Source organism: Rhinolophus hipposideros (genome assembly GCF_964194185.1).
Source record: "Rhinolophus hipposideros genome assembly, chromosome: 3".
NCBI classification, from domain to species: domain Eukaryota; kingdom Metazoa; phylum Chordata; class Mammalia; order Chiroptera; family Rhinolophidae; genus Rhinolophus; species Rhinolophus hipposideros.
In genome coordinates, this window is record NC_138049.1 from 107,281,018 (window position 1) to 107,298,892 (window position 17,875).

Consider the following 17,875-nt stretch of genomic DNA (forward strand, 5'->3'; position numbering starts at 1 on the left):
CAAGCTGACTACAATGAGCCTTCCATCCTGGAGCGTCAGAGGTTCGTCCCCACAGGGACAGACACCTATGCCATGTGTGGGTTTTCCTGTCCTGTCCTCAGAACGTCAGCGGCACCACCACCTGGGGGCTTCGAAACCCCTGACCCAGTCTTGGAACTGCTCTCGGCACAGCATCTGACCGGGGACCCACTTCACATGAAGGAGGTGCAGGCCGGGCGTGACGTGGGGTCCACTGGTCATGTCCCATCTGCACCGCCTGGGGCTGCTGGCCACACAGAGCACTGGACAGGCCTCCTGAAGGTGCCAGTGAAGTGCCAGCTTTGAGGACACGCCCTGAAGGGAGGGGGTGACATGGTCCAGGACGCAGAGTATTTACTGAATCAGAGACCTCAGTGTGCCAAGTTCTCAACAGGAAGAGAACGTGGTCTAGGACCAGATAGTGGAAGCAGGTGTGGCCCTGGACACCATCACTTAGAGTCAACCCCTGGGGGATGTGGCACCTCCTGTCTGCACAACTCTGGACACAACTCCCAAAGTGGGGGGCACTCTTACAAGGGGACATGACAAAGGTCCCACTGAACTTACATTATGTTTGTCACCAGGGAAGATGGACACCACGTGCCTTGGGAAAAGCAGGTGAGAAGACAAGTCCCCTCTTCTTGAGCCAGGAGTAATATACCCTGATCCTCGGGGGCGGGGGGCTGCTGTCACATAATGGGGGCGGGAGGAATATGTGGGGACCTGGGTTATACCCTGGGCACCTTGTAGCTTCCTCTCGTTCCCTGTAACTGTGCAGGGACATGTACAGTAAAGGAGTCTGAAAAGGCTTTGAGTTCCAAGGGCCCAGGCCCCTGAGTAGGAAGGTTTGGGTCACATCCCCCAGGTAAGCCACCAGGGTCCCCACTCCAGTGCCCTGAAATCCATGGCAGCATTTGTGCAGAGCCCTGCTGCCCCGGGCTGTTCCCAGACAATGACTGCTCACAGGAGGGACACTGAGGCAGGCCATTGCTGGACAGGGGCTCCTCTGATGGCTGGTGTGGCTCGAGCACTCACTCTCCCAGGGCCTGGCTCCACTTCACTCAGATTGCCCGGCAGGGACCTGAGATACGGCTGATGAACATTCTCCCCCGACCATCAGACTGGCATCGCTGTCTGCTGGCTCTCCAGGTATTTTCTGGCTCCTTCTCCATAGTCTCCGACAGGTGTTTCTCCTGATAAAATACAGCTGAGTTTAATTCCATCTTGTGGTCTGCTTCTTGGGGGACCCTGAGTAACAAAAACATTTTCATCGTTATACCAACTGTTAGGGTCCGGAGTCAACCCCTCCTCAAGTGAACAGAAGTCACACAATAATGCAAGTCACACAGCCAGGTTTATTTCCAGCTAGCTGAGGTCCGAGTATCTGCCCGACGCAGCGGGTTTCAACAAGGACCCCAAACACACAAAGCTAGGGGTTTTTATAGCATAACATTTTATTTTATTTTATTTTTTTCATAAATTTATTTATTTATTAGTTTCAGGTGTACAAAACAAGGTAATACTTAGACGTTCATCATCCATATCCCTCACACTGTGAACCCCCCTCCCCCTATCCACCATCCCTCCGACCCCACACCGAACCATCACATTATATATATAAAATTATAGTTGGCATTCATTAATGTCCAGCCTCTGGTGTCCAATGCCATGATCAGGTATCCACAGCATCCCTGAGGTGGTCTCCCAAACAGGACGCATGCCCATCGGATACCCAACAAAATCTCCACAACATTATAGAATACCTTCCCCAAATTAATTTTCAAAAACAACAAAAAAATAAATAAATAAATAAACAAACAAAAAAAAACCCCGAGGCCATCTTGTGGTCACCAGCTGCCTCCAAATCCCTTCACCTTTCCCCTTATCCCCAACCCCCTCCCACACACCCATCTAACCACTCTCGGTTTTTTCTCCGCGTCCCCAAAACTGTCTCTGATTAGTTCATTCGCATAGTCTTTTCTTTAGATTCCATATATAAGTGAGATCATATGGTACTTGTCTTTCTCTTTATGACTTATTTCACTTAACATAATGTTCTCTAGATCCATCCATGTTGCTGCAAATGATAAGATTTCTTTCTTCTTTATGGCTGCGTAATACTCCATTGTATAAATGTACCACAGCTTCTTAATCCAGTCATCTACCGATGGGCATTTCGGTTGTTTCCATATCTTGGCTATTGTGTAAAGTGCTGCAATAAACATAGGAGTGCATACAGATTTTTGAATTGGAGTTTTGGATTTCTCCGGGTAGATGCCTAGGAGTGGAATTACTGGATCATAGGGTAGTTCCATTTTCAGATTCCTGAGATACCTCCATACTGTTTTCCATAGTGGCTGCACTAATCTGCAGTCCCACCAACAGTGCACTAGCGTTCCCTTTTCTCCACATCTGCGCCAGCATTTGTTGTTTGTTGATTTATTGATAATAGCCATTTTGACTGGAGTGAGGTGGTATCTCATTGTGGTTTTTATTTGCATTTCTCTGATGGTTAGTGAGGTTGAGCATTTCTTCATATGTCTTCTTGCCTTCTGTATGTCCTTTTTAGAGAAATAGCATAACATTTTAAGGCTCTCAGTAATTTTCCATGCAGGCAAGATATTTACAAGACTTTTGGTCCTGTGTCCTTGCTTACATTCTTGCTGCAAGATAAGCCTTTTCTCAACAGAACATCCTGACCTTGCAATGCGTGGTGTTTATGATTAATGACTAGGTTATTCTGGTCTAGGGGCTGTTCAGAAAAGGGCTTCTTAACCCTTGAGGAGGCAGTTCTGGTACTATTCTATTCTACACCAACAACCTATTACTTATCCCGTCTTGTAAAATCCTTCTCTTCACCCAGCTTCTCTCACCAGCATCTGTTCCATTTTGCTTGTCTTTGTATTATCCCTTAGAGGTAACAGATGTTTATTGTTTTAAACCATTAAATTTTGGGGTAGTTTGTTGCACAATAACAGGTAACTAATAAAGCTCTCTTAAGTTTTTATTATTCTCCATTCCTATTTCCTTGCACTTTGAAAATGTTATCTGCACTCGCTGTTTCTAATTTCTCTCTGCCTGTTCTCTCTTTTATTTTCTTTCGTCTTTTCACCTCTCTTTCTTCCTTCTTTCCTTCCCTCCTTCCTTCATTCTCATTGTCATATACCTCAAATATAAAATAATACTACGTGGTTATGCTAAAAGGAAGCATTATCTGGGTGTATATGTTAAAAGTATAATGCCAAGTAAATGGAATAAATGAAAAAAAGAGGAAGTAATTAATTGTCAGAAAAGAAAATGCCTGGGTGATTCTGCAACCAAGGAAATGACCTCCAGCTCTTAATTCCTCTCCTTAAGCTGAGTGTGGTTTATTTTCAGAACAGACACTTCAGCAACATGAAGCCTTACACACTCCTGGTGAAAGTTTAAATTGACACAAACACTTCAGAAATCAAATGCACACTATCTTATCTACTGTGGTTAGAGCTCACACCCCTGTACCCAGCCATCCCTCCTGACCGTCCTCTCCGGGGAATTCCTTGCTGTGTGCCCAGGAGACAAGCACACTCATGTTTACAGCAACTGGGATAACCACTTATGCATCAATAGGAAAACAGAGAAAGTGTGGTGTCATCATAAAATGTAAGACTGCAGCAGTAAAATGAAGGACACCCTCACACAAGGGGGTAACTCCCCTACGCAATGCTGAGTCTCAGAAGAGTTGAAGAGGTGAAGAGTTCTAAAGCAGTGGAACTCTCAGGTTGAAATACGCTGTGTTATGGATCTTTAGTAAATTATCTAGGGCCCAGCGGGGTGTTCTGTGGAGCTGCCCAAACACTAATCTCTCCTTATGCTAATCAGTTTAAAAATAATAATGTGTCCCAATAAAATATACACAGTTTAGATGTGAATTATTCATAAAAATAGGTGATACAAGAACATTTTAACTGCACTCAACACTTGCAGCTTTGAGGTTGTACACTGGTCCTGGTTGAAATACACAGTAACAAACTGCTTCCACTGCTTCTTTGTATTGAGGAGGTGGGGACCCAACAGACAACTCAGGGCTGTGGAACGAAGATCATTTTACAGTAGAAACATCCGGAGTCACAGGTGTACTGGCTGGGAAAGTGAGACTTAGGAGCTTTGAGAGTCCGACTGCAGTGCTGTTTACACACATTTCTGCACCAAGGGGGACAAATCAAGATTTTACAGATTAGCTTCCTGGTGATCAGGGGTTTCCAAGGTGTTCCCCACTGTAGTTAATAAACAACAAGGAGGCTGGTGTCTATGAGAATCTCTAGCTGGTGTTTTCAGGCACAATTTCTCCAGGATTAAAGAGAAAAGCCCTGTCCTTCCTCTATTCCCAGGGCGAGCTCACTCTGGGGCATCAAGTTCCCTGGGGGTGTCTTCTTCCAGGAGAGTCCGGGGGAGACACACAGGGTGGGAGGCAGGGCGTCCATTTCAGGGAGAGGGATTCCGGGAAGAGAAGAGGAGGGAAAGAGGCTGAGCCCTGGTTCCTCAGACAGCCCCCGGGTCAGGACTCAGGGTGACAGCGTGACACAGAGCTCAGAGCAGGAGGAGGGGTCAGGGCAGAGTCCCAGGTCCCCTGAGGGTGGAGTCTGGGGCGGGGAAGCTCAGTGTTGGGGATTCCTCACCTCCTCGCGGTTTCACTTCTTCTCACACCTGTGTCAGGTCCTCGGGTCTGGAAACTCAGGACGCGGCCCCATTTGTCACTCCCATTGCGTGTCCGGTTCTAGAGAAGCCAATCAGTGTCACCGCCTTTCCGTCTATAGTCTCCACGGACCCGCCCGCACGCAGATTGTCCCCAGACCCCGAGGAGGCGCGTCATGGGCCCCGGAACCCTCCTCCTGCTGCTCTCGGGGGCCCTGGGCCTGACGGGGACCCGGGCGGGTGAGTGCGGGGTCGGGAGGGAACGGCCTCCGCGGGGGGGGGGGGGAAGCGAGGGGACCGCCCGGTGGGGGCGCGGGACCCGGGGAGGATGTGTCCCCACCGCCGTGTCCAGACCCCAGACCCCCGGCCCCGCCCCGCCCTGACCCGCCCCGTGCCCCGCCCACTCCTGTCGCCCACTAGGCTCCTGCTAAGTCCCGGCCCATCGCCCTCGGACCTGGGACCCGCGCCGGGAGGGCTGTCCCCTGGGTCTTAACCCCCTCCTCCGTCCCCAGGCTCCCACTCCCTGAGATATTTCGCCACCACCTGGTCCCGGCCCGGCCGCGGGGAGCCCCGCTTTGTCTGTGTCGGCTACGTGGACGACACGCAGTTCGTGCGGTTTGACAGCGACGCCGCGAATAGGAGGATGGAGCCGCGGGCGGCGTGGATGGAGGGGCCGTGGGTGGAGCAGGCGCTGCCAGGGTTCTGGGACCGGAACACGCAGGTCTGCAAGAGCAACTCACAGACTTACCAAGTGAACCTGAACATCCTGCGCGGCTACTACAACCAGAGCGAGGCCGGTGAGCAACGCGGCCCGGGTCACGATCCCCACCCCCACGGACGGGCCGGGGTCCCCCCGAGTCTCCGGGTCCCGGCTTCACCCCGAAGCTGCGGGACCCGCCCGGCCCCTCCACCCGGGAAGATCCGCGGGGCCTTTGACCGGGTTTCATCTTCAGTTCGCAGTGGGCGGGGCGGGGTTAAAGGTCGGAGCTGACGCGGGGCGGGGTCAGGGTCTCACACCCTCCAGATGATGTACGGCTGCGACGTCGGGCCGGACGGCCGCCTCCTCCGCGGGTACGTTCAGGAAGCCTACGACGGCGCCGACTACCTCGCCCTGAACGAGGACCTGCGCTCCTGGACCGCGGTGGACACGGCGGCTCAGATCTCCAAGAAGACACTTGAAGTGGCACAAGTGGCAGAATTACTGAGGGGCTTCGTTAAGAGCGGGTGCGTGGACTGGCTCGGCAAATACCTGGAGAAGGGGAAGGAGACGCTGCTGCGCGCAGGTGAGCGGGGCGCGGGGCTCCTGCGGGGAGGGGAGGAAATGGGACCCACACCCGGACCCCCTCCCCGACCCCGGGGGATGGAGGCCGCCCGGGTGTTCAGATCCGGTACCAGAGAGCGACCCAGGGGCCCCTTCTCTCAGGGACACTTAGGGGCGCGGTCTCTCAGGATGGAGGGGGGACCATCTCGGAAATAATTGATCAGCGGTTCCCTGGGACCCTGGCCGCTGCCCTGGGAACCCGGGGCCCTTCTCTCAGGGATGGTTAGGGGCGCGGTCTCGCAGGATGGAGGGGGGACCATCTCAGAAATAACCGATCAGCGGTTCCCTGGGACCCTGGCCGCTGCCCTGGGAACCCGGGGACCTTCTCTCTCAGGCCGTGTTCGCTGCCGGCACACAGTGTGACTGAGCTCTGACCCCGGCTTTTCTGGGTCACGTGGCCTCCACCCAGCTCAGGACCGGGAACCCCTTTTCTCCCTTTCAGAGACTTGTCTCTGACTGGACTCTCCCAACCTGATTCTAGAACTTTCTAAAGAATGGAGATTATCCCGGATGCCTGTGTCCAGCCTGGTGTCTGGGTTTTGTGCTCCCTTCCCCCACCCCAGGTGTCCTGACCGGACTCAGGATGGTCACGTGACCACTGCTGGAGTGTCCCCTGAGGGGTGCAAAGGTCCTGAATATTCTGACCCTTCTCCTCAGACCCCCCAAAGGCACACGTGACCCACCACCGCACCTCTGACCGTGACGTCACCCTGAGGTGCTGGGCGCTGGGCTTCTACCCTGCGGAGATCACCGTGACCTGGCAGCGCGATGGGGAGGACCTGACCCAGGACACGGAGCTCGTGGAGACCAGGCCTGCGGGGGACGGGACCTTCCAGAAGTGGGCAGCCGTGGGGGTGCCTTCTGGAGAGGAGCAGAGATACACGTGCCATGTGCAGCACGAGGGGCTGCCCGAGCCCCTGACCCTGAGATGGGGTACGGAGGGGGCCGTGGGCACAGGGCCTCTTCTCAGGGAAAGCAGGGGCCTCTGGAGGACGTCAGGTCGGGGCTGAGGCCTGGGGGTCAGGGCCCTCACCTGCCCTTCCCTTCCAGAGCCGTCTCCTCGGGCAGCCATCCCCCCTGGCATGGTGGTGGGCGTCATTGCTGGGCTGGTCCTCCTTGGAGCTGCGGTCACTGGAGCTGTGCTGTGGAGCAGGAAGCGCTCAGGTAGGGAAGGGGCAGGGACTGAGGTGTCTTGTCCCACTGGGGGGTTTCAAGCCCCAGGTGGACGTGTGTCCTGCCTCGTTAGTGGGAAGGACCATCCACACACGTGTGCTTTCCCAGTCTAGGGCCCTATTTGCTAACATTTACTCTTTATTAATGCACGTGTGAAAATGAAGGACAAATATATCACCTGGATGATTCTGGTGATGGGGACCTGATTCTCAATAGTCACAGGTCAGAGCAGAGGGTCCCTGCTGAGGACAGACCTCCAGGAGGGTGGTTGGTCCAGTCCCCACACATGTACTTTCCTCAGGTTTCCTGATCCTGCCAAGGGTCTGTAGTCACAGTTCTGGAAACTTCTCTGGGGTCCAGGACAAGGGGGTTCCTTTAGGACCTCATGGTCCTGCCTCCTTCCTGGCTTCTCACGTGATGATTTCTTCCCACAGGTGGAAAAGGAGGGAGCTACACTCAGGCTGCAGGTGAGTATGGAGGAGGGTGATCCCTGAGACCCTTGGAATAGTGTAGATGGAAGCCCTTGGGGGAGCTCACCCACCCCCATAATTCCTCCTTTAGCCACATCTGCTGTGGGCTCTGACCACATCCTGTTTTGTTCTCCCCCAGGCAGTGACAGTACCCAGGGCTCTGATGTGTCCCTCACAGCTTGTAGAGGTGAGACCCTGAAGGGTCTGAAGTGGGAGGGGGGGCAGAGGGGACAGGACTGGGTGCTGGGGGTTCTTTGGGACAGTTTGAGCATGTGGTGCTCTTTTGAGAATGTCACCATTTATAGCCACTAACCTGAATTTGTTCATGATTATTTTCTTCTACAGCGTGAGACAGCTGCCTTGTGGGGACTGAGTGATGCGAGATTTGTTCATGACCCCACTTTGTGCCACAGGAACCTCTGAGCTCTCTTTCTGCAAAGGGTATCTGAGTGTATCTGCGTTCCTCTCGCATCATGTGAGGAGGTGGGAGACTGCCCGCCCCCTGCCCACCACGCCCCCTCTCAAACTGACCAAGTCTCTTCCCTACCTATTGTCCTGTTCCAGCAGAGGCTGTTTCCATCCCCACCTTTACTTCATATTACACTGAGTGGCAACTTCCTGCTTCCTATGGAAATAAAAATCTGGATATGAATCTATTGTTTCAGTTCTTGCTATGAAGGTTTGTTGGGTTAATTGAAGGAGAAGATCGTAAAGTTTGAGAGGAAATAAATGGAAGACCTGAGAACCTTCCAGAATCCATGTGTTTGCTGTGCTGAGTCTGTTGCAGGTGGAGACAGAAGAGGCTGTGAGGACTGAGCGTGGACGCGGCCTGATCCCAGTCGGGGCTCAGTGCATCGTGGGCTCTGACGTGGTCACTCCTCATGGGGTCACCTCTCTGCCCTTTTGTCCTCGTCCCTTCAGTAGAATCTTGTCCCACCAGGACCTGTGATCTCAGGGACTCTAACATCACCCAGGTCTGGTCTTGTCAGTGAGGACTCATGTGGCCCGGTCACCAAGGCTCAGGCCTGGCATGGCCCTCGGCCCCTTTTCTGGGTGTTTATTTATTGTTTCTATAGAGAAATATGACTGTGTTTGTTCTTGTTACGAGTCCTGGTCTTGTTCTCCTCTGGGTGTCCCCTGTCTGTCAGCAGCAGGAGGTGTTTTTCCTGTCACTGTCCCCACAAGACCAGAGGGACCCTGCACACAGGAGTCTGTGGATTGAGAGATGAATTTTCAGACTCATCCTGCTCTTACCTCTTTCTAGGGTTTGATGGTTCTTTCCATCTTTTCCCAAACTATCAGAGGAACCAGATTCTGGAATGAGCAGAGGAGGGATCCCATAATTTCTCATCTTAGATAAATTCCTGCTGGAATTCTGCTCTGCTCGCCACCCTCTCTCCCTGCCCTGAGCTCCAGTGCTGGCTCCAGTCCAAACTCAGGGGTTTATGAAGCAGAGTCTACTTTAGATTTGTATTTGGTTGGAAAATAGGACCCATAAGTTAGGGCTCACTGTTTCCTGAAGAGGGAAATATAACTGTGCTGTGGTGAGCAGGAGGGCAGGTGTGGGAGAAATAAGGTGGGAGAGGGGAGAACAGCACCTGTGAGAAAAGGGGAGGTGGCCCTGATGCCAGGGTGAGGGGACTTTGTGTTGTAGCTGCCACAAAACAGCATTTGATCCGAGGCTACATTAGTAAAGACACTGTCTCTAGAACAGGAGGCGCTGTCACTGATCATTCACTGTCATTGGCCCTGTGCCAGATGTGTGACAGTGTCTGCCTCTGGGAAACAACACTGAAGTAAGTCAGAAAAATGGCTTTCCGTGGGGAGATTCTGTTCCAGTGAGAAGAGACAGACTGCATCCTATAAGCACAGTAAACGAGGAAGGTGTGTATGTTAGAAGGAGATAAGTGTTCTGGGAAAATGCAGTGGGGAAGGGGATCCACGGTGTGGGGTGTGGGACCAGGGAAGATGGCTGTTTAGATTGGGGTGGTCAGTGGGCCTTACAGGGAAGCTGATCTTGAGGGAAGATGTGAAGGACACGAGGAATTACCCACGAGCACGTCTGGGCACGTTCTTTCCAGGCAGGGAACCTGCAGTGGGAATGCCCTGGGGCAGGAGTGTGTCTGGGTTCTGGGAAGAGCGGGGAGGCCGGTGTGGCTGCAGCAGAGAGTGATGAGAAGAGACAGGTGCGGCCAGGCCACGTGGCCGGGAGGGTGGTGGAGGGTGGTGAGCTGTGCTCTGAGGGGCGGGGGGTACAGGAGAGTTAGGAGCAGAAGGGGACATGGTGTGGCCTCCTTTCAGAGGACGGCTGGGCTGCGGTGCTGGGAACAGACTTGGGGTAGGGAGGCCGTGGGGAGCTGGAGGAATGTGCAGGGTTCGGGCCTGGACATGCTGCCACTGGGAGTGAGCGGTGGGAACAGTGGGAGTGGGGATCTGGGTACGTCCTGAAGGGGGACATTACAGCATTTCCTAATGGGTCAGTCTGGCGTATGAGAGTCAGGGACACCCAGAATCTCAGAGGATACAAGTAGAAAGATGGAGGTGCTGTCAGCAGAGATGGGGAAGGCTCTGGAAGGAGCATATCTGAGGGGTGGGGTCATCATAGACATTGATTTTAAGAGATGCTGGAGATGAGATGTCTGTTAGAATACAAGTGAGATCATCGGACTGGCAGTTGGACAGATGAATCTAGAGATTAGAGTAAATGTCTGGGCTGGAAAAAAAGACTTGGGAGGTGTCACATATATAAATGATATTTAAAGCCTTGAGCACAGATGAGGTCATTAAGGGAGTGATGGCTGCAGAAGAGAAAGGAATATGACTGAACCCTGGACCCCTATGCTGTGACCTGATCAGATCATATACCCCAGTAGATGGCACAGTTCTGGCCCCACGTCGATAAGACACGTAGACCAGCGAGTCCCAAACTTCCCTGGGCACAGGAATCACCTGGACATCTTGTTAAGACTCAGAATGTCTGGAGCAGAGCAGAGACTGGATTTATAACGAGGTTGGTGCCGCTGCTGGTCTTCAGATCACACTTTCAGTAGCAAGACCGTGACCAGGATTCCCACAGGGCTGTGCGTCAGCCTCACCGGCAGGGCTTGTTACATGAGATCTGACAAAGATCGTGAACTCATCCTAGGAAAAGTGCTACATACCTCATTGCTGGATACCACTATGGTCACCTTGAAGTACTTTCCTTGGGAAGCTATGCACTGACGCCAGTGTCTAGCCCACCCGTCAAAGCTATTTTGGAACTCTTTTTTTCTCAAATGGCCATCAGAGCTGTCGTCATATTACACTTGATGTCCTGAATGTCATCAAAATGTCTTCCTTTCAATATTTCCTTTATCTTCAGGTAAAGAAACAAGTCATTGGGGACCAGATCCCGTGAGTAGGGAGGGTGTTCCAATAGTTATTTGTTTACTGGCTAAAAACTCCCTCACAGACAGTGCCATGTGAGCTGGTGCATTGTTGTGATGCAAGAGCCATGATTTGTTGGGGAAAAGTTCATGCTGTATAACTTTGTCACGCAGCCTTTTGAGCACTTCCAAATAGTAAACTTGGTTAACTGCTTGTCCAGTTGGTACAAATGCATAATGAATAATCCCTCTGATATCAAAAAAGGTTAGCAACATTGTTGCAACAAGTTCATGAACTTAATTGTCAGGCCTCATAGAACTCAGGAAAATGCTAAGCTTACTGTTACAGTTGGTTATAAAGGACACAAGTGAGCAGCCAGATGAAGAGGTCCGCAGGGCGAGGTCTGGAAGGGTCACTAGCACAGGAGCCTCTGTCACCATGGGGTTCGTGCATGCAGGACCCCCACCCCCTAACTAGCATGTGATGTGTTCACCAATTCAGAAGCTCTCTGAACCCCATTGTTAAGGGGTTTTATGGCAGTTTCACTAGGTAAGTACAATTAAAAAATTCGCTATGGGTGATTGAACTCAATCTCCAGCCCCTCCCCAGAGGTTGGATGAGGCTGAAGTTCCCACCCGCTAATCACAGCTTGGTCTTTCTGGTGACCATCCCCATCCTGAATCTGTCCAGGACCCCTCAGCCAAGAGTCACCTCATGAGCATCCCAAAGACACTCTGGTCACTAAGGAGATTACGAGGATTTGGGAGCTCTGTGCCAGGAAGCAGGGACAAAGAACAAATATTTCTTATTAGAGCTCAGGCTACACCCCGGTCTTTGCCCACAGATCCCTTATGGGAAAACAATCATAAAAGTTAAAAGATCCTGGCATATCACGGGAGTCCCACTCAGCTATTAACAATTAGTCCAGTGCATCGTCCTATTGTATGAAAATGTCTCCCAGGCTGAGGCCACTCGGGTTTGCAGGTTCCATTCATCTTGTCAGATTCCAGAAGCAGAAGTGGTCTCAGCTGTACATGGCTTCACCCTTTCAGGCATTGCTATAACTGAGCTGGAGACAGTCTCATCTCTTGCTCACACCTCCTTTGAGTGCTAATGTAATACTCGATTCCCCTCAGTACATAACCCGTTTACTCATTCCTTTACCTGCAGCTACTATTCCCCATTCTCTCCATTGATACCAAACGTTTCCACCTTTGGAAGGGACGTTAGCTTCGGGGACTGTGCTGCTCTAGACAGCAGGCAGCGATACCTGTCTAGCACGTGCGTTCCCTCTGTCCACTCCATCCACAGGGGACGGTCACAGTGCAAGATGAGTGGGCTCACTGAGCACAGGCCGTACAGCTGTGGTCACTGTCAGCCCCTGGGGATCCTGACAGGTGTGACAATATAGTTAGTGTCGTGCTCAGCAGTTAGTCCTGTTTCTGGCACTTGTGGTGGCAGCCCTGTCCAGAGACTAGTGCACCAGGTGGGAAGAAAGTTGAGGTGACATATAGTCACACCACCGTCCCTCCACTTGGGAAGGATTGTAATCATACCAGCATCCTCCCCAAGCTCTACTCAGATCCACCAGGAAAAAGAGAAAACCATGCAGTGGGGACACTCCCGTAGCCCCTCAAGTGGGGTGTGAGCACACACGCATTAAGGGGTGTCAGCCAGCCCTTCGTGCCTGTCCCCCCCACCCCATTTTAGACAGCCAACATTTCCGTTGTCCATACAGTTCTCTACCAAACTATTACTCCGCAGAGGAGGTCTCTCTGCCCTCGTGGAACATTGTGGGCTGGAAGTCCGTTCCTTGGTCTGAAGAAACGTGACTCAGCGTCCAGACTGGTGCAATGTCTCCTGTTCTAGAATTTTATTCTCGACAAAAATATTTTTCTAAAATTAAGGCATTTCCAATATTCAAAGGGTGAAAAAATTCCTAACCAGAAGACCAGCATTATAAGTAAGTAAGTGTTTAAGTCTTCAGGTGAAAAGAAAATGATACTGTTGGAAATATGTAAAAAGAGTACCAGAAATGGGAACTACATGGGCAAATATGAAAGATTTTTTTTTTTTTTTTACTATTTAAATCTCTTTATGGGACAATTGCAGTGACTTCACTGAAACTCCCAAAACCTATCCCTCCAGTAAGGAAACTATTAACTTAGACAAAACTATCAAAATCAATCTTCCCTAAACTCTGGAATCTAATAAATTACAACAACTAGGGGAATTCTTAATGAAGAACAAACTTCTAAATTTTCGTGAGAAAGCATTGTGGCATTTTCACTTACCCATTGGCAAACCTTCTACCCCCTCCCACCAGCTCTGATGTAGCCATGGGGATTGTGGCCCACATTCCTGCTGTAGCTTCCTGATGCAAGAGAAGGAAATATGGACTATGGTCTCAAAGAATTGTGGTTGTGTCCTTTGACATGTCTGATGGTTCCTCAAGGATTAAGTAAGAACTTTCTTTGTTTCACCCCCTTGGGAACTTATTAGAGCTGGAATGGTCTCCAGAACATTGCTTCTTGATAGCTTTTAAAGGCATATACTAGTCATGGCTGCCTGGGAGAAGAGATAATAAATGGCACAATCAGCAGTCAGACTAAAAAGCTTAGGAAAGTAGAGGTTGTAGAAGGAGATATATGGGGGAATAAAGGTTTGCAAAGCTCCCACATATACTGAGGAATCTACAAGACCACATAGATGCTACATGCATGCTCAAAAGAGACAAGAGATGATCTTTACGCTCTGTGTATAAGCATGAAAGGAAGGCTAAGGAGGAATTGAAAACAGCCTGGTTAAGCACTGAAGAAGTGCCCCAACTTGGAGCCAATTTGCCACGTCTGAGAGAATATATTATTTATTTTTTTGACTCCTATTGTTGAAGGAAACCTCTGTACAATCGCTAGCTGACCACTGAGCTAATGGAATAGAGATTGTAATGGCCACACATGACAAAGTACAGTCTTTACAAAAATAGTTTAGAAAAGTCATTAAGCCAAGGAGCAGCTATAGAATTCCAGTCAAGATGTCAGAGTAAGTAAACTCTATGCTCACCTCCTCTAATGACCATATAAAAATTACATCTAAATTATATTAATAGCACAACCATCATTGGTAGCCACCTGAAGACTAGCTGAACAGAAGTCCTATAACTAAGGAAATAAAAAAGAAGCTGGTAGGAGAGGCTGAGACAGAACAGGCAGGTCCCACATTCATGCTGTGGCAATTAAGAATCAGGAGGGATGTCTTGGCTGTGGAGGACCCCCTGAGGAGTGAGGGGTACCAGCTCCACACTGGGTTCCACATCCCAGGGCATCAATGCCAGGAACAGGAATCCCCATAACATCTGGCCACGCTGCCAGCTGGTGCAAGGGGGCTCCAAATTGAGGATCTCTATTAACCTGGCTAACACCAGGCCTGGTGATTCCTTGAGAACCCACCCCACTCAAGTTTTGTGCGGGGCTGAACCTCTTCTAGCAACTTTTCCACACAGGTGACCTGCCTTGGCTCACGTGCTACGGACTTTTCTAAAATTTCTCAAAGGTCCGCAAACTCCAAACAAGCACTGATTGGCCTCACTGTGCTCTGTACCTCTTGCTAAGTGGTGTCAAGCCCAGAACAAGTGGTAACGTGTAGCAAATTGCATTTTAACTCTTATCAGATGGCCCTAAGCCTGGCACAAGCTGCGGTCAGCATTGGCTCAGAACATAGTTTCAACTAAGTGGCCACAAGTCCAGCACAATTGATGGCTGGCCTCAGCTCACACCATGGTGTCCACCAAAGAGTCCCAAGCCTGGTAGTAGTGGCAGCCAGCCTTAATTCACAGCATAGCCCCTCCCAAACAACTCTAAGCCTAGTACAAGTGGCAACCAATCACAGATCACTTTGTAGCTCCTATCACATGGCCCCAAGCAGGGCACAAGTGGTGGCTAACCTGTCCTGCCCCAGAGACCCTCCCAAGAGTCTGCAAGACCAACACACCCAGTGTATGGCTTCAGACCATACCCAACCAGCTCTGCAAATTACACACCCAAAGGTCAAACTCAGCAGGCACTTGATCCCACTAAAACAAATTGTGCTTCAGAGGGTCAGCCCATGTAAAACACCTTGTCCACTGTAGTCGTGGACATTTCTTATAGCCAGTCAGCCTGAGTGTAACGCCCACCCACTGACATGCCAACAGCAATCAAGGTTATACTGCAACAGGAGGGCAAACACAATCCACACAAGGGACAACACTGGAGCACACAGATAAGGTGACCAGGGAGACTGTGCTATTGGGTCCCACAGGACACCTACTGCATAAGGACCACTCTACCAAGAATGGGCGAAGTAGCAGATCTACCTAATACATAGAAACAAACACAACTAAAGGAGTCAAGCAAAATGAGGGGGGAAATGTGTCCTAAATAAAAGAACAGGACAAAACTCCAGAAAAATAACTAAACAAAACAGAGACAAGCAATTTACTGGATGCAGAGTTAAAAACACTGGTTACAAAAATGCTCAGTGAACTTGAGTGGGAAGAATAGAAGAACTGAGTGAGAACTTCCACAAAGACATAGGAAATATAAAAATATATAGAGAAAACATATAAAAGAATCAGTCAGAAATGAAGAATGCAATAACTGAAATGAAGAATACATTAGAGGGAATCAACAGTAGACTAGATGAAGCAGAGGATCAAATCAGTGATCTGGAAGACAAGGTAGTGGAAAATAGTCAGAAAAGCAATAAATATATATATATGTAAGGGTAAGGGGGATCAAGTATATGGTGATGGAAGGAGAACTGACTCTGGGTGGTGAACACACAATGGGATTTATAGATGATGTAATACAGAATTGTACACCTGAAATTATGTAATTTCATTAACAATTGTCACCCCAATAAGTAAATTTAAAAAATAAATAAATAAGTAAGTAAGAATAGACAGTATAGTTTAAGGGACCTCTGGTACAACATCAAGCATAGAAACCTTAACATCTTAAGTGTACCAGAAGAAGAAGAAAGACTAAGCAATAAATTGAGACTCCATTGAAAGAAATAATGACTGAAAACTTCCCTAACCTGGCAAAGGAAATAGACATACAAGCCCAGGTAGTGCAGACAGTCCCAAACAAGATGAACCCAAAGAGGCCCACAATGAGACACATCATGATTTAAATGCCAAAGGTTAAAAACCAAGAGAGAATCTTAAATCTAGTGAGAGAAAAGCAGTTAGTTACATTCAAGGGACCTCCCATAAGACTGTCAGCTGATTTTTGAACAGAAGCAGGTCAGAAGGGAGTGTCATGAAATATTCATATTGATGAGAAGAAAGGACCTATGACCAAGATTACTCTACCCAGCAACACTAACATTTAGAATCTAAAAGGAGATAAAATTTCCTAGACAAGTTAAATTTACAAAAATTCATCACTACTAAACCAATATTACAAGAAATGTTAAAGGAACTTCTTTAAATAGAAAAGATAAACATATAAATAAGAAAATATAAGAATTTCTCACTGAAAAAAGGCAAACACTCACTAAAAGCACTGATTCAACCAACTATAAAGCAAGTACAAAGGTTAAAAGGCAAAAGTAGGAAGATCATGTGTAATTACAATAAATTAAGGGATACACATAAACAGAAAAATAAGTTAAAAATTATGACAAAAATAAATATAGAGTGGGTGAGTAAAAATTGTAGTGACTTTTGAAGTGTTCAAACTTAAACAAACATCAACTTAAATTAGACTGCTATAAACATAGCTTGGTATATATGAAGCATGAGGTAACCACAAACCAAAAATCTACAAGAGATACATAAGAAATACAGACAAAGGAATCCAAACTCAAAACTATAGACAATCATCAATCAACATACAAGAGAAGAGAGCAAGAGAATAAGAAAGGAACAGAGAAGTACAGCAAAAACAACCAGAAAACAATAAAATGCCAATTACTACATACCTACTGATAATTACATTAAATGTAAATGGTTACACATTCCAATCCAATCAAAGACATAGGGTGCCTAAATGGATTTCAAAAACAGACCCATGCATATGCTGTCTACAAGAGACCCATGTCAGAGTGAAAGACATACACAGACTGAAATGTAAGTAAAGTGATGGATAAAGATTTTCATATAAATGAAAATGAAAAGGAAAAAAAGGCTGTGACAGCAATACTTATATGAGACAAAATGGACTATAAAACAAGGGCTGTAATAAGAGACAAAGAAGGACATTTCATAATGATAAAGGAATCAATCCAACATAAGGATATAACTCTCATAAATATCTACACACAGAACATAGGAGGACCTAAATATGCAAAGCAAATATTGACTGAAATAAAGAGATAGACAGTAATACAATCATAGCAGGGATTTTAATGCCCCATTAGCAACAATGGATAGGTCATCCAGAAGTACATCAACAAGGAAACAGTGACCTTGAATGATATACTAGGACAGATGTCATAATTGATATTTCTTAGAGCATTTCACCCCAAAGCAGCAGAATATACATTTTTTTTCAAGAGTACCTGGAACATTTTCCAAGGTAGACAACATGTTAGGCCACAAAACAAGTCTCAATAAATTTAAGGAGATTGAAATCATATCAAGTGTGTTCTCTGGCCACACTGGTATGATACAAGAAGTCAATTACATGATAACACAAACACACACACACACACACACACATACATGGAGGCTCAATAACATACTACTAGATAATGAATGGGTCAACAATGAGATCAAGGCAGAAATCAAAAGATACTTTGAGACAAATGAAAATGAAAACACAGTGACCCAAAATCTATGGGACACAGCGAAAGCAGACCTAAGAAA

The 17,875-nt window shown here is 48.5% G+C and overlaps 1 protein-coding gene and 1 pseudogene across 2 annotated transcripts in view; both read left to right on the plus strand.

Moving 5' to 3' along the window:
- The first annotated feature begins 4,635 nt into the window (after window positions 1-4,635).
- On the plus strand, window positions 4,636-8,311 carry LOC308495774 (patr class I histocompatibility antigen, A-126 alpha chain-like). Its single transcript, XM_081044161.1, has 8 exons — window positions 4,636-4,932; window positions 5,205-5,489; window positions 5,700-5,975; window positions 6,671-6,946; window positions 7,064-7,177; window positions 7,621-7,653; window positions 7,796-7,843; window positions 8,002-8,311. The coding sequence occupies exons 1-8, from the start codon at window positions 4,869-4,871 to the stop codon at window positions 8,004-8,006; spliced, it is 1,101 nt and encodes a 366-aa protein (XP_080900287.1). The 5' UTR covers window positions 4,636-4,868; the 3' UTR covers window positions 8,007-8,311.
- Window positions 8,312-13,361: 5,050 nt separating this feature from the next.
- LOC308494786 (high mobility group protein B1-like) overlaps window positions 13,362-17,875 on the plus strand; it is a 38,932-nt pseudogene continuing 34,418 nt past the window's right edge. Inside the window, exon 1 of the transcript in view lies at window positions 13,362-13,388. The product of the transcript in view is annotated as a high mobility group protein B1-like (transcript). The remainder of the gene's footprint in view (window positions 13,389-17,875) is intronic.